Here is a 26771-nt window from a genome sequence, read left to right on the forward strand (position 1 = left end):
TAACATACATATCACTTGTATATAGCAGTGATTTTTTGAAGCACGCCCACAACAGACAGTAGACTCCATTCCAAATTATATTAAATCGTTGCTCTAATAAACTTAAGCCACCTGATTTGTTGTGGCCGCCATGGCAACAAGTAGACAACTTGCTCTACATTATGCGCACAAACCATGTGCCCACGACGGTATGTCAGACTTCAATTCATTCCGATACAAATCGCACCATTTAGTAGTCATCGATTTTTGGAGCGCGCGAAACGCGTAAACGGCATTGCGGTTCTGGTTGGTTGGCTTACTAACGCAGGCGGAGGCGTGCGTTTCAAGCTATGCATGAAAAGTCCGGTGAAAATGCCAACGGGAATTACAAGAAAGAAGCCAACGCTGAGAAGCAACCACCATCAGATGGAAAATTGGATACCGTTCCAACGCCGCTGCAACCAACCGAACCAGCGCAGTCGACACCAGCCGAGTCCGCGCCCTTTAAAGTGAGCAAAACGCTCAAGACTACAACGCATGTAGAGACTAACACAGTGGTCACAACCAATGCTACAACTACAGCTACCTTAACAATCACTGCCACAGCCGCCGCCACCCTCAGCAAAGCTAACAAACCGATAACTGCCACAATCACCACCGCAACCGGTAAAGAGATAATACCCAGCGCACCGCCTAGCAATTACTGTAATCGTCGCACTTGGATTACAACCGATCGACTAAATGAGTTACGTCGCCGCGCACAAGAGGCGGTCAAGCAGAATAAAACCTTCACCATACGCGGCTCTTTTCATTCCGTACGCAATGCGCTTGTGGCACGCGGTTGGATTGAAAAATTGGACGTGCATCGCAAGCAAATACCAACGGGTGTGTGTCAAGTAACATATGACGATTTGGCGCAAGGTTTGCCCAAACGCAAACCGGGCGAGACGCGTCGTCAGTATATTGCCAAGTGTGAACGTAATATTATGTCGCGCTTTCTTGAACACATGCCTATCGACTTTTTATGGACGAATCGCAAGGAGAAATGTGACTATATAGACCAAGCTAAAAATCCGGGTATGATTATTAATAAATTTCATCGCGCGCCATTCACTTCAAAGGAGGGTTTGTGTGCACAACTGAAGGACTTCCATTGGTTTTACGAGGAGGGTATGTCTGAGTTGTATTTTCCACGTTGTTACAATGTTTGGAGCCTGGAAGAGTTGGCCGAATTTATGGATAATTTCAAGCTCACTGCATGTATTGCATTCATACGCGTCGTTGTGGATCGTTACCGTCGGAAGGGTCTCGATTCGGTTTTCTCCACCATGGGCACTGTACCATATAATAGCATAGATTTTGCAATTAAGCGTTGCAGCGATTACTTGGATAGTTGTCAACACAAAGATATCGATTTGGATGAGCTATCACGTGTGTGGGAACATGAATGGGATGTCTTTTTTCATCAGCATCAGCAGGTCGTAACGGAGGAAGCGAAAATATTTACAGAACCTACACGTGCTCCTGAGTATACGATAAAACTGACCATACAACTGTTGGAGCATCTGCAAAACTTTTGGCCGCAATACACCTTGGATGGTTATCAGAATTTGTGGATCGTAAAGCCGGCAAATAAGTGTCGTGGACGTGGCATACAATTGATGGATAATTTGAAGAAAATTCTAGTGCTTGTAAATCCGTCCATCGGTTCGAAGAGTCGTTATGTGGTGCAAAAGTATATAGGTAAGTGTGTTACTACGGGGTTTGCCAGAAACATTGACTATTATTACGAGAGACCTTTGAATTTCTTTAAAATGTTTCGTTTAAATCTTCTCCTCATACATTCTGGTATTGAAGAACTAGCAAACTCCTGACAAGTTGTGTAGATTTATAATGGAAATAGAAACTAAAAAATGGACTATAATGAAATCGTTAGAAAAATGACAGCGAGCTATGTTGATTGTAGTTGTTTTGTTGTCGTAACAACAGAAATCATACCTAATATAAGTTATGCTGTCTAGCTGGCAATCCTTGGTCGGATATAAAATTGGGAACGTTCCGGTTTTGTAGATCTGACTGTCATAGGAACGAAATATCCCAGCAAATAGCAGCAGAAAACATTCCTAGACTTATTTATAGGAATACTGTCGTGCTGGCAATCCTTGACCGATTTGGATCAGTCCATGGTTTTTTGATCCGACTTTGGTAGGAACGAAAATTCCCAGGCAATAGCAGAGGTATTAGTAGAACGTAGTAGCGTCTGGAGAGCATTATAAGGCCTAATAACAACTAGTTATTTAGATTAGTCTTGCACATCTGATATGGCTTGGTTCGCCGGATATCATTACCTTAAATCTCAAATGAACCGAGTCAATCCGTTTGCTGATTTCTTATAAGTTTCTGTCCCACTCTAGATAGACAAAGGCTCAATTGTTTTGGATCTGTTTATCTAATCGTAGTAGCCCAGAAAATAGGAGTCCTACGCACCTTCTCATAGTAAATGGATTTCTACTAAGCAGGATCATCCTGTATAGGAAAAGTCTTTTTGACGTTCAGCGACTTCTTAAATATTTGTTACTTGAACGTTTCTGGAATTGACAAACACACGAAAAAAAATTTTGAAATTGTTTTAGCCAACCTAACATAACCTTAAAAGTCATTTAAACCTGAGCCGATGCAGAGGCTTCTGTTGAATAACAACAAACTCACGACAGTCTTGAAGAGAAGCTATTCCAAAAAAACAAATATGAAAGGTCTCTTACTACTGCTACTTACCAAACCAAATAGGATTAAATCATCAAAAAAAAATACTCCTTAATTAATTGACAAATAGTCTCATCGTAGTACTGGACCCTTGAGCCGCGTTTTTCGAATATAACGCTTTATTATATACATATATCCCTTTCACTACGTTACGAAATTTAATAGTAAGGAAGCTCATAAAAATAGTCGATGAAAATCTGCTTACACAAAATTATAATAATGTATGACTTCACATTTTCTATTTAATTTCCAACCTACAATAAGCGCATGCAATTTTCAGTGGAACTATAAATGTAATAAAAATTAAAATGACTAAGAATAGCAAATAAATGCTCAATGTGGTAAAAATACACGCACGCGTCGAGAAAATCTCGCATGCACACGTAGAAATTATATATATGTAAATGTACATGAGTGTGACATAGGGGCGTTATGCTTGCACGTGAGTTCAGATAGGTCGAAGCTAAGGGGCAACAACGCGACGGTAAAGCGTACTTTCACCGCTTATTTAAAAATAAACACAATACAAGCGAAATGAAAGTGATATAGTTTATAATAAAATATAAGCATAATTACATGCATACAGACACGAGTGCCTAAAAATATCAGTCACTACATCATAAGCCCTCATACTCGAGTATTGCCAACGACCCTACACAATATGATTTGGCTTCAGCACGCGGCAGCCGAAAAACACCAATGTACAATATATAAAGAAATAAATATAAATACATATGTATGTACTACCACCTGCTTGGTAGTGTTGGTTGATGGGCGCATAAAATCAATGAACTTTCAGTTTTAATGGCACGACTTCAACAGGTTGGCAATAAGCCTAATTTCCTGTCATGACACCATAAAGTTGCGTGAGCATTCAACAAATGCCAACTTCTAGTATTTGCCCTGGCGTCACAATAACCCAACAGATAGCAACAAGAAATATACATAACCTTACTTTACAGTGTCCTTGACGGCGCTTTCTCAAAAGCGAGTTTATATAGTACATACGAGTATATATTACACTATGTGGTATATACTGTAGTATGGTATATAGATACATAAATATATACATATCTATATGTAAATATGTATAACATACAACGATTTTGTAAAAACTTACCTACAACTTTCTTGCAGAACGACCGCTAATTATTCACCATACAAAGTTCGATATACGCCAGTGGTTTCTCATAACCAACGTACAACCGCTGGTTGTTTGGATGTACAAGGAGAGTTATCTGCGCTTTAGCTCGCAAGAGTATAGCTTGAGTAATCACCATGAATCAGTGCATCTGACGAATCATGCCATTCAGAAGAAGTACAACAACGGTAAGCGCGATAAACGTTTGCCCGTAGAGAATATGTGGGATTGTTACTCATTTCAAGCTTATCTGCGTCAAATCGGCAAACAGGATATGTGGCAGGAACGCATCTATCCGGGCATGAAGAAAGCCATTGTGGGTACGATGTTGTCGTCGCAGGAAAATATGGATCGTCGTCCGAATACTTTTGAATTGTTTGGTGCAGATTTTATGATATGCGAGAATTTCTATCCTTGGCTAATTGAAATCAATTCAAGTCCCGATTTGGGTGCGACAACTAGTGTGACAGCGCGTATGTGCCCCCAATGTCTGGAGGATGTGATAAAAGGTAGGGATGGTTGTTGTTATCGGTACTGGTAATATAATGCACGTACTGTTACGGATTTATCGCATTTACCTGATTATTTATTATTATTATTATTTATTTATACTTGTAATCGGTACTTATTTGGTAACTGATTCTAGTAGAAAGACTGGTAATGGTGTTTGTGTTGGTACTGGTATAATAATTAATACTAGAACTGGTATGGCTATTGTATCAGTACTAGTATTGATAATGATGATAGTGTTAATATTGGTTGTTGAAATGAACTTCTATTTAGTTTTGATACTAGTTTAAGTAAAGGTAATGGTATCAATACTGGTACTGGTAATGTTAGTGGTACTAATATTCATAATGGTATTGATAGTGGTACTGGTAATGTTAGTGGTTCTAGAATTGGTAATGGTATTTATAGTGGTACTAGTATTGTTAACTTGTACCGTAAGTCTTATTTACAATATACTGGTACTGGTATTAATATTAACATAAGTATTTGTATTGATAATGGTATTGGAACTAGAATTAATATTGCATAAGCATTTATAATCTTATTGGTATTGGTACTGATATTAGTAATGTCACTGAGATTTGTATTGGTTGTGGTACTGGTACGAATAATTGAGCATCGAAACTAGTATTTTATATAACACTCAGATCGATTTAGTAAAACAAACCGATACACATATGAGTATGTATACTAGTTCAAGTAAAAAAAAATCCATTATTTTGCTAATATATGGCTTTGGTATTATGTATCTAATGTTGTGTAAGTGTCATCGGTTTACGCCAATTCGTTCGGAAGATAAGGCTTTGTACTAAGCCCAGATGGTTTTCCGATTTCTTTACTCGGTATTGTTGTAGCACGCATCAAAGATGGACACCAGCAAAGAAAATATACACCAAATTTTTTCTTTGGAAATGTGAATAATGTCTATAATCCTGATACTGTAGGAGTCAATCATAAGCAATTTTGGTTTCGTAAATTCCTTTCGGGTAATTTAAATGTCAAGATATTGATGCCACGCAAGTTAACGAAAAAAACTTCATGGACTGAATATAGAACTGAGAATCTCAACAAAATCGATTCATTTCTGATATGAATGACCACCGGTGATCACCTACGATATCGAAAAAAACGGTCCTGATCGAATCGCGGTAAGCCAAGCCAGGACTGACGGCCAGTATGGTTTGGCCATGTGTTTGGTGATAAGCACTCGCCAAAAGCTTCCGAAACTTGTTTGGGATATTCATATGCATCTAGCTTATAGTTAGGATCTGGCACCAAGTGATTACTACCTGTGCGCTGTGTTGCATGATTTTGGTGGTGAAAAATACGCCTTAAGAAAAGTTTGTGAAAATCAACTGTCCCATTTTTTTCTTCTATGAGAATGAAATTATGAAATTAACTTCAAAATTTAAACAAGCTATTGAACAAAATGATGCATATTTTACGTAAATCGGAGCATTCTCACTATGCTAAATAAAACTTTCAATTTATTGCAAAAATAGGGGACTTTATTTTACTACACCTTTTGTAGGTTGGTAAAAATTAAAAGCGATAGGTTTAGTTAAAATTTAAGTGTATTTATATTATGGATTATTATTAAATATTTACCTTTTTCTTAACTCACAGTCGTCGTCTTTAATTACTTGCATTCTTCCTTCGCAGTTGCCATTGATCGACGCGTGGATCCCAAAGCGGATATGGGTAACTTTGAACTTATCTACCGCCAAGTGGTACCACCAACACCAGCCTATATGGGTCTCAATCTGTTCGTTAAAGGCAAACAAATCATTACCAAAGCGCCACATAATCATCATCATCACCACTATCTTCATCAGCAACGTGAACGTCCATTACTCAGCGGACACAGTTACAGACATCGTGCCACCATCACACCAGCCATCTCGAATGTGCACAAGGCTATGCCCACCTTCAATGCTACCGAGTATGTGGAGAAGTATATAATGGAGGCGGGAAATAGCAGTCGCAGCAGCATAAGTGGTGGTCTTGTTGGAGGTATCACCGCTTTGGGTGCAGTCATTCACACTTCGCCCACACCAATGCAAATGGTGCAAAATGCACGTCGCAAATATCATGTAACACCGCAAACGCCTGCTATGATCTGTCCAAATCTATTGAAAACGCCACGCACACAGGTTGGCTTACGTCGTAAGTCGTTCACGAATCTCTCCGGTAAAGCTAATACCATGCCCGCAACTACAAAAGATCAGGAAACGGCTGTACCGCTTATGAAGCGGCACCGCAGTTGTGGACCACGCCTTAACACTGCCGTCGGAGCGGGCTGCACGAATAATGAAAGTGATAAAAATTTTAAATTTATTATTAAGAAATGTACCATCCCAACGCCGGTCGAGGTCAATGATCAATTGCCCAGTCAAGTCGACGCACTAGCGGCCGCGGTCAGTATTTCGGCGCACGCGAACAAAAGTAAAAGCGTTGACAATATTGTGGAAATGTTACGTAGGTTAAAAGGTCAGCCGCAGTCATTGACATTGCCACAAACACAAGGGTCAACACAGATGGCACGCAGTCGAAGTGTAGTGCATGATTTGACCACAGGCGTAAACGAAAAATCAATCAAGTCCTTGCTGGTAAAACAAACGAAATCCAACACGACTGACGCGTCTCAACTCGCAGCAAAAATGACGGCTTCAGCTAGTATACGCACAGTCGGACGCAAGCTTGTGACTTGGCGGCGTTCGAGGCGTCATAACGTTCGACTAGCCGCTAATGCCAGCAACACCAAGTCCGCTAGCAGCGTTTACGTTTGCAAAAAGACGCCAATAGCGTTGATCGGTGTTGCGCCCACAGCAGCGACCTTAACTGTTGCGGAACGTTCACGCAATTCATCTGTGAACTTTCAAAAGCCAGCTTCAATAACAAACGCCGTAGCAAAAATCTAAAGAAACGGTACATACGCAAATATATACGTACATATATCAGAGTAACAATTGTTATATTATATAAAAATTTTATTATTGTTCCACTTAGTTAATTTGTTCTTAACTGTTATAAAATGGCATGCGTGTTTTATTAAACTTTTGAACATTAGGTATTGAACAATTTCGACTTCTTCTTCACCTTCTTCTTACTTGGGGGCGGTGTAGCGTAGTGCTAGCGCTTCTTTAGCGGCGGATTTGAGAATTTTGTTTTCAATTGCATCAGCGTCGGTATGTGCTTTATTTTTCTAGAATGAAAAGTGAAATTTTTAGCTTTCAAAGCGTTTTTTTAATCGAAAAAATCATGCATTAAGCCGCTGACTGATCCAAGGCAAGACTATGTAGGCAATTACATATTTTCCTACCTAATAAAAGTAGCCAAGATCAATATCTATAAGAACTGGACTTAATACAAGTTATCGTCTTCAATTTTAAACTTGAATATAAACCAGAGCTTAAGAAAACCTGTTTTTAAACTTCAAACAATTAGTCTTCTGTCTACATTATTCTTGTTTGTTTTTGATTAGGTTAGGTTAGATGGTAGGGAGGATCCTGACTAAAGGTGACCCAGGTTCCCACTTGGACAGCTGTGAACGCTGGTTTTTTCTAATTCCCAAAACCCGCTAGATATGTATCAATAGACTCTTTTAGTTCGCCGAAGCGCGTTAAGTAAATTTTAAAAAGCAAGTAATATCAATCCCAGCAACTTCGTTAGGTTTGCCGAAAGTGTGTCTACCGAGATATTTTAGCCTCAATCACGAAGAGAGTCAGCGTTTCAGCAGCTCTGGTTCTGCGGTCCGTTCAGTTGTATATGTACGAACCACTAAAAAACATCGTCTTTCAAAATAATTTTTACTATAGCGTGGCAGACGTAAAGACTATTGAATGTTACTACCAGAAAATGAACTGTATTTAATCTCACCACAGCTAAAAAGACCATATCTAGCTCTAAAACTAAAACTGAATAAGAAAACAGACCTGTGTTCTTGAAGTAAAGTACAAAAAGACACACAGCATTTAGTGCAAAAATAAAATAAGTTGAACAAATCAAGGCGCTCACCTGTGCGGCTGGTCCTCTTAAACGCTTCAATGGCACTTTTATTGCATGCTCTGTTTTCTTAATCAACTTGGTCGGTAAACGAATTGGCGTCTTCTTTTGCGGTATCATTGTTTGTTTAAATAGTGTCATTGCTTTTCCACAAATGTCTAAACCAACTTCGGGATCGAAATCTCTTTTGATCTTATAGTTAACCTCATAGACACGTTCAAAATTACCAGTGGGCGAAAGTGGATTACGCGGCAAATCGACAATGACTTTCACCAAATCTTTCAATGCCAAAGGACAAATACGTGCCGTCACGTCTGTGGATGGCGATAGATCCGGCGTTGAATTGATTTCAATTAATATCGGATTATATTGTTCGTCTAACATTAAATCACAACCATACAATTCGAACGAATTTTCCACAAAATCAGTCTCCTCTAAACTGGCCATCACAACAGCAATTAGGTTCTCTTTAAAACCCGGATAGATACGCTCTTCCCATATATTGTCGGGGGCATTCGAATGTTTTAGATAGACTTTGAACTGTTCCAATGACCACATATTGTTCTTAGGCAAACGCATATCACGATTTGGTTTATTCTTATAACGCTTCTGTACCGAATTATTCGTTAAGTGTATCGATTCGCGTAGATCATCGATGGTGAACTCCTGTGAGCTGAAGCGTAAGTAACAATCTCGATATAACCATATAGATAGCGTGCAATCACTAATGGAGAGCAGCATATATTGACGTATATCGAATTTGGTTTTATGTATCAGGAGTGGACGTTCTGTTGGTTAAAAAAGATTTGGTTACTTTTATAATTTAATAAATTGTTTTAAATTAGATTTGTTTTAGGAAAATTAGATTTCGTAAAATCAAAAGTAGTTATTGTAGTTCTATAATAAATATAAGACGGGTTACTACCAGTATGTTCCCAAAGTAATCGTAGATCTATGTAAACGACTTTATACTCTTCGAAGATTTGGCTAGGCCTGTTTTTATTTGATCGATAACTCAGACCCAACCCATATCTAGCGTGGTAACGCTATAGCGCAAGGGTATTTAAGGGATTTTAGGTACACGAGCTCCGAATAATCTCAGAATAGCATTACAGAGCCGCTATTGCGGAACATTTTGTAATTTTCCGTAACGTGCATATCTGGCTGACCTACAGCTAGTTTTTATGCGCCCAGCTAGTCCGCGATGATCCTAAGTTTGCAGAGCACCACCTTATAGAAGCCGCTTGAAGGAAAGACTACTTATTGCCGACCACTCATTCAATCATCTTGCAAAACAAAAATAGATCAATGTATTTTAGCAGCGGTCCCTGGTTGACCATCTCATAAGCCTTCGTCAGATCAAGTGATAGTATTCTCTTATAAGGTGGATTTTGTAAAGTTAAATGTTGCATAACTGGTTTGATAAAGAACTACACTCAGGTTTTATGTAAACCAGCTTCTCGTCTATAATAGAAAGTCATTGGAACATCTGTCTAACATTCCCAGGAAGGGTTATAATCAAGTATTATATCTATAGGACGCAGCCATTATGGCGTATTCTGTAATCTAAAACGGAGTTCCAGTGCAGACCTACAGGATCTTTCTATATGCCATACTAGACCTTGACGGTCTTAGATAGAGAGAGCGCCACCTTACAGAAACCGATTGGACCGATAAATTACTTATTACCGACCGCTTATTCAACTGACTTAATCTAAAGATCGCTCAATGTCTTTTAGTAACGTCCCCAGCTTGACCTTGCCAAAATCCTTCGACAAATCAGAAGAAAATGTTCTCTTACAAGGTGGATTTTGTATAAAACGAATTCAATCTTGCATAGCCGGTTTGATGGAGTAGTTTACAGTATGAAGTAGTGACACATGTGGTAAATTAAATAGTGTTTAGTTTTACAAAAAAGATGTTAATTTACTACTTGAAATAAACAAATACTATTCCCAATCAAACAGCAACCTAAAACTGCTTAGACTTCTTTTCTCTTTACACTTTAACTTTAACTTACCCAAATACTTCTGTGCGATATATCTTCTTTGGGGATTGTTGGTTGCCCATTGCAAAATCTCATCAATGGAACTACGTATGATAATACCCAAGCCGCGGCACTGATAACCTGGCTTCAGTATCCACAGATTACGGCAACCGTCCCACTTGTAATCTCGGCGGCGGTCTTCTATTTTAGTCAAATAAATACGACTTAGTTTGGACACCTCCTCCAGCAAAGGTACAGTCACTTTAATTTTGGCATTATTACGCATAACTTGATTTGAATCCACAATAAAATTCTGCCATTCGAGATTTTCACTTTCCGTATTTTTTACGCCGTCGTCATCCAGTGTACGATGTTCGAATTCATCGAAATGTTTCTTCAAATTTGTCACAGCAAAATGTACCACAGATATCGATACTGTACCCTCATCCGGATCCGCCAACTCCGATAAACGTTGACCATGCTCCAAGATATATTTGAGTAAACTACGACACTGGGTTTGACGAAAATCCTCTATGAATGCCATGCGCTCTTCCGAACTACCACCGAGCCGATAAAAGCGTGGATGACTCATACCGCAAACGCCCTGCTGATGGAACCACTGATGCTGTTCGGCGCAACCAATCAAACCAACTTTGGTAGAAAAATCCAAATTGCGGCCGCGTCGCACACGATTACGCAGCGGCAGCACATCCGTATGCGCATCGCGTTGTGCCTTCGGTTGCCAAATGAAAAATGCCGGAAAGTGACTTATAATTTTCGAAATGGCCACCGCTTCATAGTCATTGCCACGCTTAGCATGCTGCAGCAATACCTCCTCGGGTAGGCTTTGCAATTTCGGATAACGATTCGGTGCCAATTTCTCCAACCAACCGCGATTCAGCAATGCGCGTCTGATTGTATGGTAATTACCGTAAACGGTGAATATGCGCCGATTGCGAAAAGCATCGATCACGCGCGAGCGATAGATGCTCGATAGCGTGCGCGTTTGCGCAGCGCTGACCGCTTGACCGTCACTCAAAATCGCCATACTTTTATTCACCTCCGGATAGACTTTGTATTTCGAGCCGCTGCTGGTGTGACCAAGTATATAATTTACGTTCGCTGTGGTTGGATTTAAGACGTTAATTTTTGAAACTGCGCAACGATGTGAAAGTGCCGCCAACTCGGCGTCCAGTGTTTGTATTAATGAACGGATTTTATAGACGGGATTGTAGTATTGGTTTCTATAATTTGGCCAAGACGTTGAGGAACGTTGCATTCTGTTTACAACAAATTTAGAAGCAGAAGCCGAAAATTTTTTTTTGGAAAATTTTACAATTTTTTGAATGAAGTTTGGTGAAAAATCCCATTTGTGAAATTTCTCCATGGAATTTGTCAAAATAACCGATATCAATTATTACGAAAGAAACCTCGAAAAAAACTAAAACAAATATTATATTAAGTCAAAGCTAGTAAATAATAAGAGACATCGCATTTGGATACATTTTTAAAACAACAAAAGTCGAGGGTGGTTGGAGTGTTCAAAAAACGTGGATCTGCGCACCCAAATTTCTAATGGACGAAATGTTTCATACCCAATAATTGGACAGATTCAAATATGATTGCATTCGTGTTTTATTGCCTAAAACACGGTCCATGGTGGTACGTAGACCTGCGTGTAAAAAAGTAATTAAGAAATAAATACAAAAATATTTATAAAAAAAAAAAATAAAACTAAATAAATAAAAACAAATAAAACAAAAAAATTATTTTTTAAATAATCAAATAAAATAAATAAAAAAAATAATAAATAAATGAAAAAACACATAAATAAATAAAAATAACTAAATAAAAAAAAAAAAACAAACAAATAAATAAAAATATCTAAAAAATAGGTAAATAAAAAATAAATAAATAATGAAAAAAACTAAATAAATAAATAATAAAAAGAAACAATTTTAAAAAAATACTAAAAGTAAATAAATAAATACAAAAAAAAAAACAATTTAAAAAAATATACTAAAACTAAACAAATAATTTAAAACATATATTTATATAAATATAAATAAAAAAATAAATAAAAATAAAATAAATATATAAAAAAATAAATATATAAAAAAATAAATAAATAAGTAAAAATAAATAAATTAATAAAAAAAATAATAAAAATAATAATAAATAAAAATACTAATAAAAATAAATAAATAATAAAAATAAATAAATAATAAAAATACACAAATAATAAAAATAAATAAATAATAAAAATAAATAAATAAGTAAAAATAAATAAATTAATAAAAAAATAATAAAAATAATAATAAATAAAAATACTAATAAAAATAAATAAATAATAATAAATAAAAATACTAATAAAAATAAATAAATAATAAAAATAAATAAATAATAAAAATAAACAAATAATAAAAATAAATAAATAATAAAAATAAATAAATAAAAAATAATAATTAGTAAATAAAATAATAATTAATAAGTAAAATAAAAATAAATTAAAAGTAATTAATAAATAAAACAAAAATAATAAATTTAAAAAAAATAAACAATTAAAAATATAAAAAAAATATAAAAAAAATATAAAAATATAAAAAAATATAAAAAAAAATATTAAAAAATATATAAAAGATATAAAAAATATATTCAAAAAATATTAAAAAATAAAAAAATAAATAATAATAAAATAAATAAGTAATAATAAAATAAATATATAATAATAAAATAAATAAATAATAACAAAATAAATAAATATTAATAAAATAAATAAACAATAATAAAATAAAAAAATAAATAAATAATAAAAAAATAACAAAATCAAAAAACGGTGACTTCGTCTGCACAACTCCTAGATGTCCAGAATCGACCCCGACATACTAAATATATGTCCAGCATGCAATGAGTGTCATGCGAAGACTAACATTCTCTTTGCATGCCCAAAGAACCGCACTTATCTAACACACCTCTCCCTATTGTCCGACATCGTCGAAACAGCTCGTTTCCTGGGCCTCCCGTTAGAGACCTCGACGACGACAACCAAACTTAAACTTACCACCCAAGCGGGGATTAGATAACCGTTACAACAACTTTGGTCTGATCGGTCAGTTTGTGTAACAGCTACATATTTATAAGCTATAGACGTTCGATCTGAACAATATGTTCGGATATTATAGAATTGCATTAGGCAATAATATACCGTTCCCACGACAGTCGGGTCTACGTAACCAGAACGGACCCGGATCTATTCCGGCCAAGGACTGTCAACTCGGCAGAATTCTGTCGCTACAACAACGACAACAACATACTTGGGTGCCCAATTTCGTGAAGATAATAAAAATAATCAAGTTTCCCATACAAAGACTTGATCTTAATCGGTCAGTTCGTAAGGGAGCTATATGCTAGTCATTCGGTGATTATAGCATTACCTATGACAATAATACATGCCGAATTTCGTGCAGACATCTTGTCAAATAAGATTTTTTCATACAAAAACTTTATTTCGATTGATCGGTTTGTATGGCAGCTATGTATATGCTATAGTGGTCCGATATCGGCGGTTCCGACTTATGAGCAGCCTCTTGTAGAGAAAAGTAGGTGTGTAAGAATTCAGATCGACATCTCAAAAACTGAGGAAAACTCCAAAGCCTAAACAAGAAACATTTTCCCAGCAACGATTTTAAACGACTTAACATTTCGGCAATTGCGAAAAATCAATTTCCATAAAGGAACTAATAGAATTTAAACGCCTAACAAATTCACAAATTTAACTTTCAAAAACAAAGAAAGAAAACAACCAATATTTGAGTCACATTAAATAAAATTAATTAAAATAAAGTAGAAAAGTATGCAGTACATTGAAATTAATCGCTTACACAAATTATCAAATTGAAATTGCGCTCCGATCAACTAATTACTACAGTTCCATGTGCCTCAAATTCAAATTATGAAAAATATATATGTATGTTATTTTTATATTGTTGTAATTATGTAATTATCTTTTTATTATTTTGTATAATTTCTTCTTCTCTTCGGCGCACATCAACAAACACATACTAAATTGACAGCTTCGTGCGCTTACAATTTATCGAGGTATTGGGCCAAGTCGGGTAGACCTTCCTTCAAACCCTTACGTTTACGTGTATCCTGTACAATTTGGTATGGTTTGCTGCTGGGTTCGCATGGATCACCGGGCAACACTTGCCAATGGTCGAACACGCATTGTGGGAAAGCTTGTCCACCGGTGTTGGAACGTAAATCGGCGGTGAAACCGAACGATTCGTTTACGGGCAAGTAAGCCTTGACAACGAACATAGGTGTGCCAACAACTTGAGCTTCTTCGAAGACATGACCACGACGTCTATTCAATACACCATAGATACCACCGACAGCAACTTCGGGACATTGAATTTCGCACAAGTAAACGGGTTCCATCAGACGTGGTCCGGCTGTAATAGCTGAAGCGTACAAACAACGACGAGTTGTTGGAATGATTTGACCACCACCACGATGGATAGCATCAGCATGCAACGTCACATCATAAATGTTGAAACGTACACCACGCAAGTTTTCTTCAGCCATGATACCTTCCTTCGATGCCCATTGGAAACCAGCAACAACGGAATCCTTAATTTCATTCAAGTATTGCACGGATTTGGTACAATCCAAAATGAAGTTAGGGCCGGTACCGTCAGGACCGAAACACCAGATCTTACGGGCTTCTGTCACATCATAATCGTATTTCTCCGCCAAGTAACGGGCACGAAGTTTGAAATCGTCCTTGGAGCTGACATCACCATTGTCAATGTCTTCGGGCAAACCGTCAGGCATAGGTAAAGCTTTCATCAGCAAACGGTTATGCTTGTTGGGCGATTTGGACAAGCACATTTGGTTGGATTCCTCGAATACGGTTTCACGGTATGATACAACAGGGTCGGATTTCTTCAATGGAATGCAAGCGTGATCTTCTTCCAAATCCTTCAAGCAAATTTCCAAATGCAATTCACCGGCACCAGCAATGATATGCTCGCCAGACTCTTCAATGATACATTGCACCATAGGATCGGATTTGGCCAAACGCTTAAGACCTTCCACCAATTTTGGCAAATCAGCAGGGTTCTTGGGCTCGACGGCAACACGCACGACAGGTGACACGGAGAATTTCATCACCTAAAAGCCACAATAAAAATACAAAAATATTATTACATTTTTTGCCAAAAAAATAAAACCAATGCAATCGAAATATAAAAAAAATATCAGAAAAAATAACAAATCGCTCATTACTTTTCAGAACAGGTCTGTGTAAAAATCATCATAAAACAATTTAGTATTAAAATTTAATAATCCACATAGCTCACCTTCATGTTGTGGGCATCCTTGAATGTGGTGATGGTACCGGTCTTAACCAAGAATTGATCGACACCGACAAGACCGCAAATGTTACCGGAAGGCACATCTTCGATGGCTTCAACATAACGACCCATCATCAAAATTGTACGTTGGATGGCCTTTTCGTACAAATCTTCCTTCTTACCGGGCACATAGTTGGGGCCCATGATACGGCACTTCTGGCCTGTAGCGACCTTACCGGAGAACACACGACCAAAGGCATAGAAACGTCCCTTATCAGAAGTCGGCACCATTTTGGAAATGTACATCATCAATGGACCATCAGGATCACAGTTCTTTACGGCGACGGCAGCTTCGTCGTCGTGTGGACCCTCGTACAACATTTCCATACGGTATTTCTGAGCAACCACAGGTGAAGGCAAGTGAATGGCAATCATCTGAAGCAAAGCTTCACCAGCTGGCAACCATGTGCGCATAACAACCTTCAACAAAGCTTTGCCATCCTTGTCCTTATCTTCGTGCTTGATAGCAACACCGATCTTTTCCAACAAAGTACCGATTTCTTCCTTCTTGTAGTTCATGATAGCATCGAACACTTTGTAGATGGGGTCCAAGATGTACATACAGAAGGAGCGCTTGTTATCGGCTTCCTTTTGTTTTTGCCATTTCTTGGTCTTGGCGTTGAAGAAGTTCTCACCCCATAGACTTTAATAAAGACGAAACACAAAATGATGTATTAAGCACTGCATAACAACAAGAAATGCATTTATAGGTAATAAATAATCTTCATCACCTTATCTGTACCACACCCTGTTAATACTACTTTCTAACATGTTATATAATTATTTCGACAAATCTTCAACTTATTCCGATTGAACATTAAGAAAGAGGTTCCAGAACAGCGTTACAAAACGTCGATCTTGGTGCCGCAGAAACAGCATACCTGTTTAATCTGCTTTTATTGGCGTTGCACTTGTAGCACGGTCATTAGAAATATAGCTATTTAGACAAGTCTAAATTGAGCATATTTCTTGCGTGCAACACAAATTGTGCTAAAAGCATAACATCTCTCACATATTACTACTAACCTACTTATAACTAACTCGGGAAGTATGAGATAACTAAGCTTATAGACTTACCGGTTCATTAGCTTGACAACATCGATCTTGAATTTCTCAGAGTACATTTCGGAAAACTGCTTAAGAGTGAAAGCCCATCCGTGCAGACCAGAACCGAAACCGACGGAACCCTTGGAGGGGTCAACACGCACTTCACCCATTGGGCCACTGTCATCGTTATACGTAGCAATAATGACGTTCACGTTTTCAACGATACGCTGGAAAGTTTGATACAATTCTTCAGCTTCCAATTGCAATTCAAGCAAAGCACGGTCCATTTTGTTCATGAACAAAATTGGCTTAATACGTTCAGCGATGGCTTGACGCAATACAGTCTCGGTTTGTACACATACACCAGACACGCAATCGACGACGACCAAGGCACCGTCAGTTACACGTAGAGCAGCAGTTACTTCAGATGAGAAATCAACGTGACCGGGTGAATCGATCAAATTGATCAAGAAACCCTTGCATTCCTTTTCACGCTGATCGGGATGGGTGATGAAGACAAGATCCTTTTCTTCAACTTCGAAGTACATAGAAATGGCACTGTTGAAATGCAGATACGTAATTTATTAAATTTGAAGTCATTAGAAGTATACAACATGGTATATAAAATAATATATATGTAATATTCAAACTTACGTTGACTTGATGGTAATACAACGTTCCTGTTCATCCTTACGGGTGTCAGTGAAACGGGTTTCACCAGCCTTGGCACCAGCAATAATACCGGCTTTCGACACCTACAACAAATAAATGAAAATATCTAGTTATTAAACAGGTTGTGAAATAGCTATTGCTGACGTCATAACACGAAAAGGAAAGTGTATGCTCAACAAATTGTAATGGTTTTACTTACCAAGGAATCGGTCAAAGTTGATTTGCCATGATCGACGTGAGCAATGACGGACATGTTACGGATGTTCCGCTTCTTGTCCATCAAGGTACGGATTTCGTCGACAGTAAAGTTGACCTGTGAACACATACACGTACAATTTCATCACGCCATCAGCACACACGCAGCAGTTAATTTATATGGAAAGGACATAAGTATATGCACAAATATTAACATCAGCTAACAAATTAATGCATTTTCATGCATGAAAAACAGAATTTTCAGCTCTAAATTTGAAAATGTTGGCCTTGAGAGATTCCTTTGTACAAAACTGCATACGTCATGCGGTTGACCCGAGGAAATTATATCGTTGGTACCTCGTCTACGCAAACGAACACACGACCTTCGCCATTATGTAGCCCATAAGATTTTATAAATCCAATTTTGCATAATAAAATTCGCAATGCCGCTCAAGATAATCCGCACATTTTAATATTTAGGGCTGTTACTTTCTGTTTTGCGTTAGTTTTGATATATTTTTTACATACCATTTTGGATGTTTAATGATTTTTCTGACCAACTTTTAAAAACACTACACGCCTCTAATCGTGTACTTGGCAAAAAGAACGACGGACAAATCCACCACCAACAGCTCGGGCACCTAACCAATTCAACACGTTTTTCGGAGTCATAGTGTTGCCAACCCTCTTTTCACGCATGGTTGCATTATATACACACCTTTCAAACACAGACTGACATTTGCAACGTTATTACATATTTTTCTAATAGGACTGCTATAAAACGTTTAATAACTCGTAAACAAATGAAACCGTTGAACAAATGGCGTTATTTTATATGTACTATGTACATTTTCAATGAACCCTATTTTATGCATATTAGTAAATTAACAAATTTAATCTCTTTAAAAAAATTCATAAGAAATTATCAATAGGCAACTCTCGATAAGAGAGGTGGATTCAAATTACACCGAACATCTCCTAACAGTGCTGTAATTTGAAAAACAATTTATGGTAAGCCATAGGCGCTTGTCACACGTTCAATATTTATTGTGATATTTGGATCGTGAGTAAATGATATACGTTCAATACTTATCGCGTCAGTAATTATTCGAAATAATCGAATTTTTGAAAGAAATACGTTAAAAAAATAGTTTTAAGTTATTATTTGTTTACTTTTTTTTGTCGTTTTTTTTATAAAATGTCGAAAGAAAACTGAGGAAAAGGTTCTATAGTTGTCAAGAAAACAGTCAAAGAAAGCATTGGAGCAAAAAATGCTGGCAACCATTGTAAAGAATACACTGGATCTTTGAAAATGTTTAAACGTATATATAACTATAAAGAATTATATATCGAACGAATCGAAATTATTTTTTACTTTGTTCCGTCATCTCGCAAATTTATATACAAAATGTTGTGGATCGGGCGCTCAATATTGAATATTTAACGTGCGATCCGCGATTCGGATTTCAAAATATTTTAATTTATGCGATATGGATCGCAATCCATTAATATTGCAACCTACATCATGTAAAATATATATCTACATTCTCTGCCTACAGTTCAATAAATATCACGATTCTGGATCGCGATCAATATATACTGACCGTGTGCAGTCCCCATATAGGATTATAGTATTTTCTGCTTTAGAAATGTTCAGGTATTGGCTTAGAATATCGCATGCCGTTATATTGTGGAGAAAAACTTAAATTTAAAGTGATCTTTAAGAAATAGAAGCTAGATGTAAGCAACTGAATATAGGACAAACACAGTATATTATGAATCCTGTGATCACCGCTCGTAATTTTAATTTGCAATATACTCTCTTCTTATAACATTCCTTTCACGACAGTCAGATAGTTCACGATCCGTATATTAATCATTTAAAATTTCATCTACGTCCTCAGAAAGTTTGAAAGTTAATCGTAATATTTCACATAAAGAACTTGTAAACAGAAATTCTTGTATGGTAAACACATTGTGATTATTATTTTTATTCAGGGATCCAACATTCACTTGATAAGTACACAAATTCTGAAACAATTAAAATTGTATATATATTTTATTGAATATAGTTGTTAGAATAAAAATGGTGCCTTTGTACACATAAATTTGAGATCAGTACGATTGAGACATATTCCCAAAACCGATTATACACAATGTAAACATCTCATGTTACTACTTATCAAAGTTGACAGCTTTCGTCAAGTGGTTGAACTTGAAGCCAATTGCTTGCTGGGTGCCATGTGACAATCAAGTTGAAAAGGAAACAAGAATTAAGAAGACAGAAAAATATAGTTTGAATTTACATAATATTTCAACATCTTCTCGTTTAAAGCAAAAAAAAACAAGGAAAATTGTTTATTTCATTTCGCTCCCAGCTAAAGCAACATTTTCCGGTTAAAATCAAAATTGCATTTTTGAGATTTACAAAATAGGCAGAGAAAACAAAATTCCCTTTTAAGTGCGAAGAAAAGCTATGAAAAAGTGAAAAAACGATAGCAAGAGGACGGCAAAAAATTACAAATGTTGAAAAGAAAACTTTTGTAGGAAGAGAAGTGCGTAAGTGAAGTGCAAAATAATCAAGAAATACCTAGACAAGGAATAAAACATAGAAAATAACCAAAATAATATTAAACTAAATTATAGCATCTGCTTATTAGAAGTAAGAAGAAGTGAGGAAAAGAAAACATATTCATCGAACACTAATTTCGATTCATCAATAGACAAAAAAAAGAAAGCAAGTGGTAAAACAGAAACAAAAACTTGAGCCAGCGAGGCTGCTACTGAATACAATAAGACATAAAAAAAACCAACCAAACAACCAACGCGGCAGAGATTTGCTACCAAAGGCAGAAAAGAAGCAAGGCAGAAGTAGCTTAACGAAGAAGCAACAGTGGTCGTGGTGGGAATGCTGGAGCGGAGCACCCCCACAGCAACAGACCACCTCAACCAAAATTTCCAAATATTTTGTTATTGTTTTAGCCACATAGAACAACAACAAATATAATTTTTTTGTTTTTATCGAGATATTGATCTAGATTATTACATTAAAAGACTTGGCAATAAATAAAAGTATTAACATTTTATCTACGTATGAAAATAACATGAGCAAAGCGTGCGAACAACTACTGCAGTGAGTCAAACAGGTGAGTTGTATGGTGGGAGCGGCATACGAAACTAAAAACATATTTTACTGCCAAAAAAATATGGATTGTGAACGGCCAACAATGCAGTGGTGCAAGTAACCATATTTCTTAATATGTACAATCACATAGCATATATATATTCATAGATACATATAGATATGTGTATAGGTATAATATCAGCTGGCAAATTATTTATTATATGTATGTATAGTCCCATTCTAAATATTATTTCTTTCGTCCAATAGAATAATAGCTTTCTTCGATATACTGCATCAGAATTAGTCAAACATCCGTTGCCGCCAACACCATTACAGTCTCCTCGGCCACACTATTAACTTTGATCAACGAAAAAGTTGGTGTACATCGCTTTCCGCAGACACCACCGCCAGCTAGTGTATCGGTATCAACATCGTTGCTCTTAAGCAAATCAACTGCAACAACTACAGCACGCACTTGGCGGACATATCCGCAAACGTTTACCAAGGCATTACGCACCACAACTCGACGCTCTGTGCCACCGCCATCCAAGCGTGCCGCCACCGCTGTTGCTGCCAAAGGTGCAGCTAACAATACTGCAGCCACCATGGCCTGGACAGAGGTAAGTAGTACAAATACATAATTATCAATATACAATATTATTAATATTTAAGTATGTAAATTGTAAATAAATTAGACACAAGCCGGCATAGTAGCAGTAATGTTGGGATAAATGTGCAGATGCATAGTACACAGTGTCGTTTTGAATTAAAAAAAATAACTATGTTAAAACAAGAAAAAATGTTCACTTCGGCTGCACCGAAACTATAATACCCTTCACAGGTGAATTTTTATAGCATAAAATAGTATAAAACATATGTATCTTGATTTTTATCGGTAATTTTGTATAGCAACTATATGCTTTAGTTGTCCGATCTGAACAATGTTCGAAGCTTGTAATGCCTTGTTTAATATTCTATGCCGTGAAGATACCCTGTCAAATAAAAAAATTGTTGAGAAAAAATCATGGCAAACTTAATATACCCTGTTTAGGGTATAAAAAACTGTGTAGACAATTTGGGCGCTTGCTTACAGGTTTCTAAAAGCTTTGGTGATAAAATTGTTTGCTTAGTGCTTCAATCATGTAATCAGCATTTCGACAGCAAGAAGTAATTCATTTGCTTTTGATTTTTATATAAGCGTATCGTATACCCCAAGCGTATCTGAATTTGCTTAACACGAAGCCGGTGTTCCTTATTGCATAATTTAATATGTTTGTATGTACGTATGAATATGCATTATTTTTATTACAATAACATGCCGTGAACTGTACTATTATTTTTTCCATGCGCCGTTATATTTACAATCAGGCACCCAAATCAATAATAAAACACCTTGTGTTGTTTATTTGGAAATAAACATATGAGTCAATAGCTTATCATAACAAGTTATTTTATCAAAACTGTAGAGGAGTGGTATTAAATTCACCAAATCATCAGTTGTAGGCTACTTCTAAGCTTTTCAAAGGTTCATTGGATTATAAACTGTGAAAGTTGATTGCTTACGTATTGATGTTGGTAGTAAAATGTATATGATGTATCGCGATAGTGACTTCATTTCATATAATTTAGAGAAATACAGCAAGGTAAATCATGTGTAACCTCAACGCCTTCAAGAGTATAAAAAAAAACGTTTAATTGGGTTAGTAAGTGGTAGGTTATCAACTATTAACAACTCGCTGTAAATATGTGCAATAGACAGCTGCTAAAATACAAGTTATAGAATTTAAAGAAAACCCTAAAAAAAGTATAGTGTCGTGTAATTTTGTTGCGGCTTCACACTACTTCGCTCGTGTTTTCAACTGATAATGTGTTGCAATAGCCGCAGTTAGTTTTCCGGCACAGCTGCTAGAAGGCAGCATGTTTTTTCTCTGTACACAAAATAGTCGAAATTGTAACGCGCGTTTGTCATACCGAATTAAGTGTCAAGTAGTTGTTTTACCAGCTGAGTGACAGCGTGAGCAACTGAGTACACGTTTCTCGGAGTACGCCAGTCAACTATTCTGTTCATAGTACTTCTGGTTGTCGCCTCATCTTTTCTAACGACAGGTTTAGCTTGCGCACAACCATCTAAGTGAGAGCGGTTAGCACTATTGCGCCACCTGCCGATGGAGCGCGCTTCCGATGCCATAGAAAATTACACAATGCAATGCTATGCGCAGTCATGGTAGATATCTAAATGCTTCGTTCACATACAGGCATAGCTTTAAGTGCATGCAATAAGATATTTACCCTTTTTTTCTTAATTGCGCAATGAAATATTTCATATTTATAGTGTACTTAATTGAAAATAGATACGGTTGTAAATTTTATTTACGGTATTTTAAAAAGCTTTCAATATTGCAAATATTAATGGGGGATTGTTCAGCCATACAATGCATGCATGAAATATTTCACCATATACATATATGTACATATGTATAACATATAAAACTTGATATAATAATTTTAAATGTAAAGTCTTAGTCCCTAACTTTAAGCTTTAAATTTATTAAATTATTAATTTTCATGATTTTCTACCGAGAAATAAACAAAAAAAATTATTCTTCTTCGACTTGTATTTTTCACAGTCCATATATCGAATGCTTTGCAGCTGCAGCAGTGTATGTGTCTTTACTTTGGCTTTTACTATATAATTTTGAAGCTGAGTTCGCTATAAAAATATGCATATTTAAACGCAATAATATATTGAAGCTTCTTTAAATTGCTTAGAAATGAGCTAAACGCCGAAAATTATGCTATAAATGTAAATGATTAAAATTTTCTATTAAAAACAAGGAAAAATGTTAACTTCGTTTGCACTGAAGATATAATACCCCACGGGAGAATTTCTTATAAGATAAAAGGTTATAAAAATATGTATCTATCTTAATTTGGATCGATCAGTTTTTATGGCTGCTATATGCTATAGTAGTCCGAACTAAAATTTGCTCGGAGGTTGTACTTCGTCTTAAAAATAATCCGCGCCGAATTTCGTGCAGATATCTTGTCAAATAAAAAAGTTTTTACGACCTCATTTTGATCGTTCAGTTTGTATGACAGCTGTATGCTATAGTTGTCCGGATATCCACGATTCCGGCAAATGAGCAGCTTTTTGGTTTGAAAAGGACGTGTGTAAAATTTCAGATCGATATCTCCCAAACTGAGAAACTAGTTCGTGTGTACCATATACAAAAGACCTCAGCTCGTCACGCTTATCATTTATATACCATATATATGTATATTAAAGGGTCTCCCATGTTCCTTCTGGGTGTTACAAGCTTCGTGGCAAACTAAATATATCTTGTTCAGGATTCAAAAATATATTATTTGAGGTATAAGCCATGCACCTAAAATATGATAAACTAATAGCAAGGATATAGTTTTAAGTTTAAAGTCATATAGGGATGCATGTATATGTGTATATAAGTGCAAGTATATAGCTTAGTATGCAGTTCGTAGTCACACTTGAGTAATTAGCGATAATCGAACTCTTTTATGAGGCAAGCTCAATCCATAGTAAGCCTAAATATTACGCAAATGATTTTATTAGGGTTAGATTGCATTTTTTAAATTCTAACTATGAATTTGGGGACTTGAATAAAATTTCATAGTCACTCTGGAGAAATAACCTATTACCGGCCTTTTTTAAGAAACAAACCCAATCCATAGTAAGCCTAAATGTTATGCAAACGATTTCATTGCCTACTTTTAGGGTTATATTGCAATTTGCATGTTCTAACCGTGAACGCTAGGATTTAAATAATATGTCGGCCTGTTTTTTAATGAAACCAGCTCAATCTAAAGTAAGCCTAAATGTCATGCGAATTATGTCAAAGCATACTTTTAGGATGATATTGCAATTTACTCATTTTTATCGTGAATCTTAGGATTTACATAAAAGTAAGCGATTATCGATCGATAATAGTAAGCGATACGAAACGATTTTATAGCATACTTTTAGGGTGCATTGCAATATATTTACTAATTCTAACATAAATTTTATGATTTAAGGTAGTTTTTTTGCTAAAACGTTTTCAAATCTATAGTAATTTCACCGTAGTAATCTTTTTATTTCTGTCAATTCTTTCTGTCATTTTAAATTCAGCATTAAATTTCACTTGCAACACGCTGTGAAAAGGAAGTACTTTAAACTCAAAACGTGATTAGCATTGCAATTGAGTTTCTCGTTGCACCAAAATAGGAAGGGTGGCCAAAATATTTTTCACAACTACAAATATCGTTGTCTACTCTATGCTTAACGTTAATATATACACGTACACACAAATACTGACACTCAGCGCGTCGCTGTGACATCTTAAGTAGAGAACTATGCAGCGCCACTCTCTTACTTAAATGGTAAAATAAAAAAATAAAAATTTAAAACAACAATTGCTTATGGGAATAAATAGCCAAGCCTTCAACTTCAAAATTGTGTTGTCGACTCAAAACCTAGTGGGAGCGCGCGAGAGCGCCAACAAAATTTCACTACCGTTGTTTCAAGCCAATATCAGTTAGCGCTTACCTGTTATTTGTTGTTGTGACATTAACATTTTGCACGCAGCGCGCTCTCTCACAGTTTTTAACTTGCCAGCGAATGTTTATGTTTGTTAGTAGCCGTCGCAACAGCTTACTATGTAAATGTCGACATTGTTGTTGTAAGTTGTTACCACTACTGGTATGCCACTAAGAGGCTGCCACTAGTGTTTAGTCTTTGTTATTGCTGTTAGTTTACGACTTTTAACAGTATTGTATTGAAAACATTGTTAGCAGCAGCAGCAGCAGCAGCAACAGCAATGCCATCACCAACACCGACACTTTGAACACTGGCTTTTGCCATTGTTCTCGCCTGCTGTCGATTGTCGATCGTCGTCTCGGTTGCCCGTTGCTTTTCAGTTTGTTATTGTTGGCTCATCGCTTTGGTTGTCTGCTTGTCTCTAGCGGGTGATTAAAAAACAAAACCATCGACCGACCGATATACACCTAACAACCAACAAAGACAAAGCAAACGGCAACCAACGACCAGGCGATCGTTCGGATCTTGCATGCATTTACCGTGCTACGCGCTTGCCAGTCGCTCTCACATTTCGTGTAAACTCAGTCGCGGTGTGTGCGCGTAGTGTGCTACTGCTGCCGCGTCTAATAACAACTCAAATTGTGTTTTGATTACGAATTCTTTTGCTGTTCATATTCTATTTCAAAGACATAGTTACATACATATGTATACATATAGCGAGTATTGTGCCACTATTATTTTATTATTATAAAAAAAATTTTTTTTCGTTGTTGGCTTTCCATTTGGCCCAACACCTCGTCTGGTGCGGTTCGACGTTTGTCTAAGCGCAATATTCCCGTTTGTATTTGTACTAACTTTTGTAAGCGCGGCTGTGTAAATGTGTGTGCGCGCGCGCAGGCGTGTGTGTGTGTGTATAGTGTGTTTAGTTTAGTTCAGCTTAGTTACGCTGAGCTCAGCTTTTGCATTTACGTTTTTGTTTTAATATCAAAACTTTTTCAGTTAGTACTCGTCTAAATATATATTATATATATGTATGTATGTGTATACAGCTTTGTTTTTGCTGGCTACTGCCCATCGAAGCGCTACGCGCGTTGTGCCTCGCGTTTGCCATTGAATGTTAGCAGTGCTGCAGTGCGGTATTTTATACTTTAATTATTTTTATTTTCATACAACGCGCGCGTGTGTATGTGTGTGTTTTATTTTGACTTGCATTGCATTTTTGACACCGTCAAGCAAGCCAAGTTTATAACGCAGCGGTTTGTAGTTTCAAGAACGGCCCAACCAACAAGCAACCAACCAACAAAACATACAATAATATAACCGTACATGCGTACGTATGCATGCATGTAAATGTTTCAATCAACTCAGCTGGCTGGCTG

General features: G+C 36.5%; 3 protein-coding genes across 3 annotated transcripts; 1 reads left to right on the forward strand and 2 right to left on the reverse strand.

Annotated features, from left to right (window-relative positions):
* The first annotated feature begins 329 nt into the window (after positions 1 to 329).
* TTLL3A (Tubulin tyrosine ligase-like 3A) lies at positions 330 to 7431 on the forward strand. Its single transcript, XM_014247092.3, has 3 exons — positions 330 to 1722; positions 3880 to 4392; positions 6056 to 7431. The coding sequence occupies exons 1-3, from the start codon at positions 330 to 332 to the stop codon at positions 7312 to 7314; spliced, it is 3165 nt and encodes a 1054-aa protein (XP_014102567.2). The 3' UTR covers positions 7315 to 7431.
* Positions 7363 to 11798, reverse strand: TTLL3B (Tubulin tyrosine ligase-like 3B). Its single transcript, XM_014247134.3, has 3 exons — positions 10419 to 11798; positions 8411 to 9186; positions 7363 to 7598 (listed from the first exon to the last, which is right to left on the reverse strand). The coding sequence occupies exons 1-3, from the start codon at positions 11770 to 11772 to the stop codon at positions 7500 to 7502; spliced, it is 2229 nt and encodes a 742-aa protein (XP_014102609.1). The 5' UTR covers positions 11773 to 11798; the 3' UTR covers positions 7363 to 7499.
* Positions 11799 to 14193: 2395 nt separating this feature from the next.
* eEF2 (eukaryotic translation elongation factor 2) lies at positions 14194 to 18396 on the reverse strand. Its single transcript, XM_014247203.3, has 6 exons — positions 18245 to 18396; positions 17721 to 17834; positions 17504 to 17604; positions 16880 to 17407; positions 15749 to 16445; positions 14194 to 15560 (listed from the first exon to the last, which is right to left on the reverse strand). Exons 1-6 carry the CDS (start codon positions 18245 to 18247, stop codon positions 14469 to 14471), a joined length of 2535 nt encoding a protein of 844 aa, XP_014102678.1. The 5' UTR covers positions 18248 to 18396; the 3' UTR covers positions 14194 to 14468.
* Between the last annotated feature and the right edge of the window lie 8375 nt (positions 18397 to 26771).

The sequence above is a fragment of the Bactrocera oleae genome, chromosome 3 (assembly GCF_042242935.1).
Source record: "Bactrocera oleae isolate idBacOlea1 chromosome 3, idBacOlea1, whole genome shotgun sequence".
In the NCBI taxonomy this organism is placed as follows: domain Eukaryota; kingdom Metazoa; phylum Arthropoda; class Insecta; order Diptera; family Tephritidae; genus Bactrocera; species Bactrocera oleae.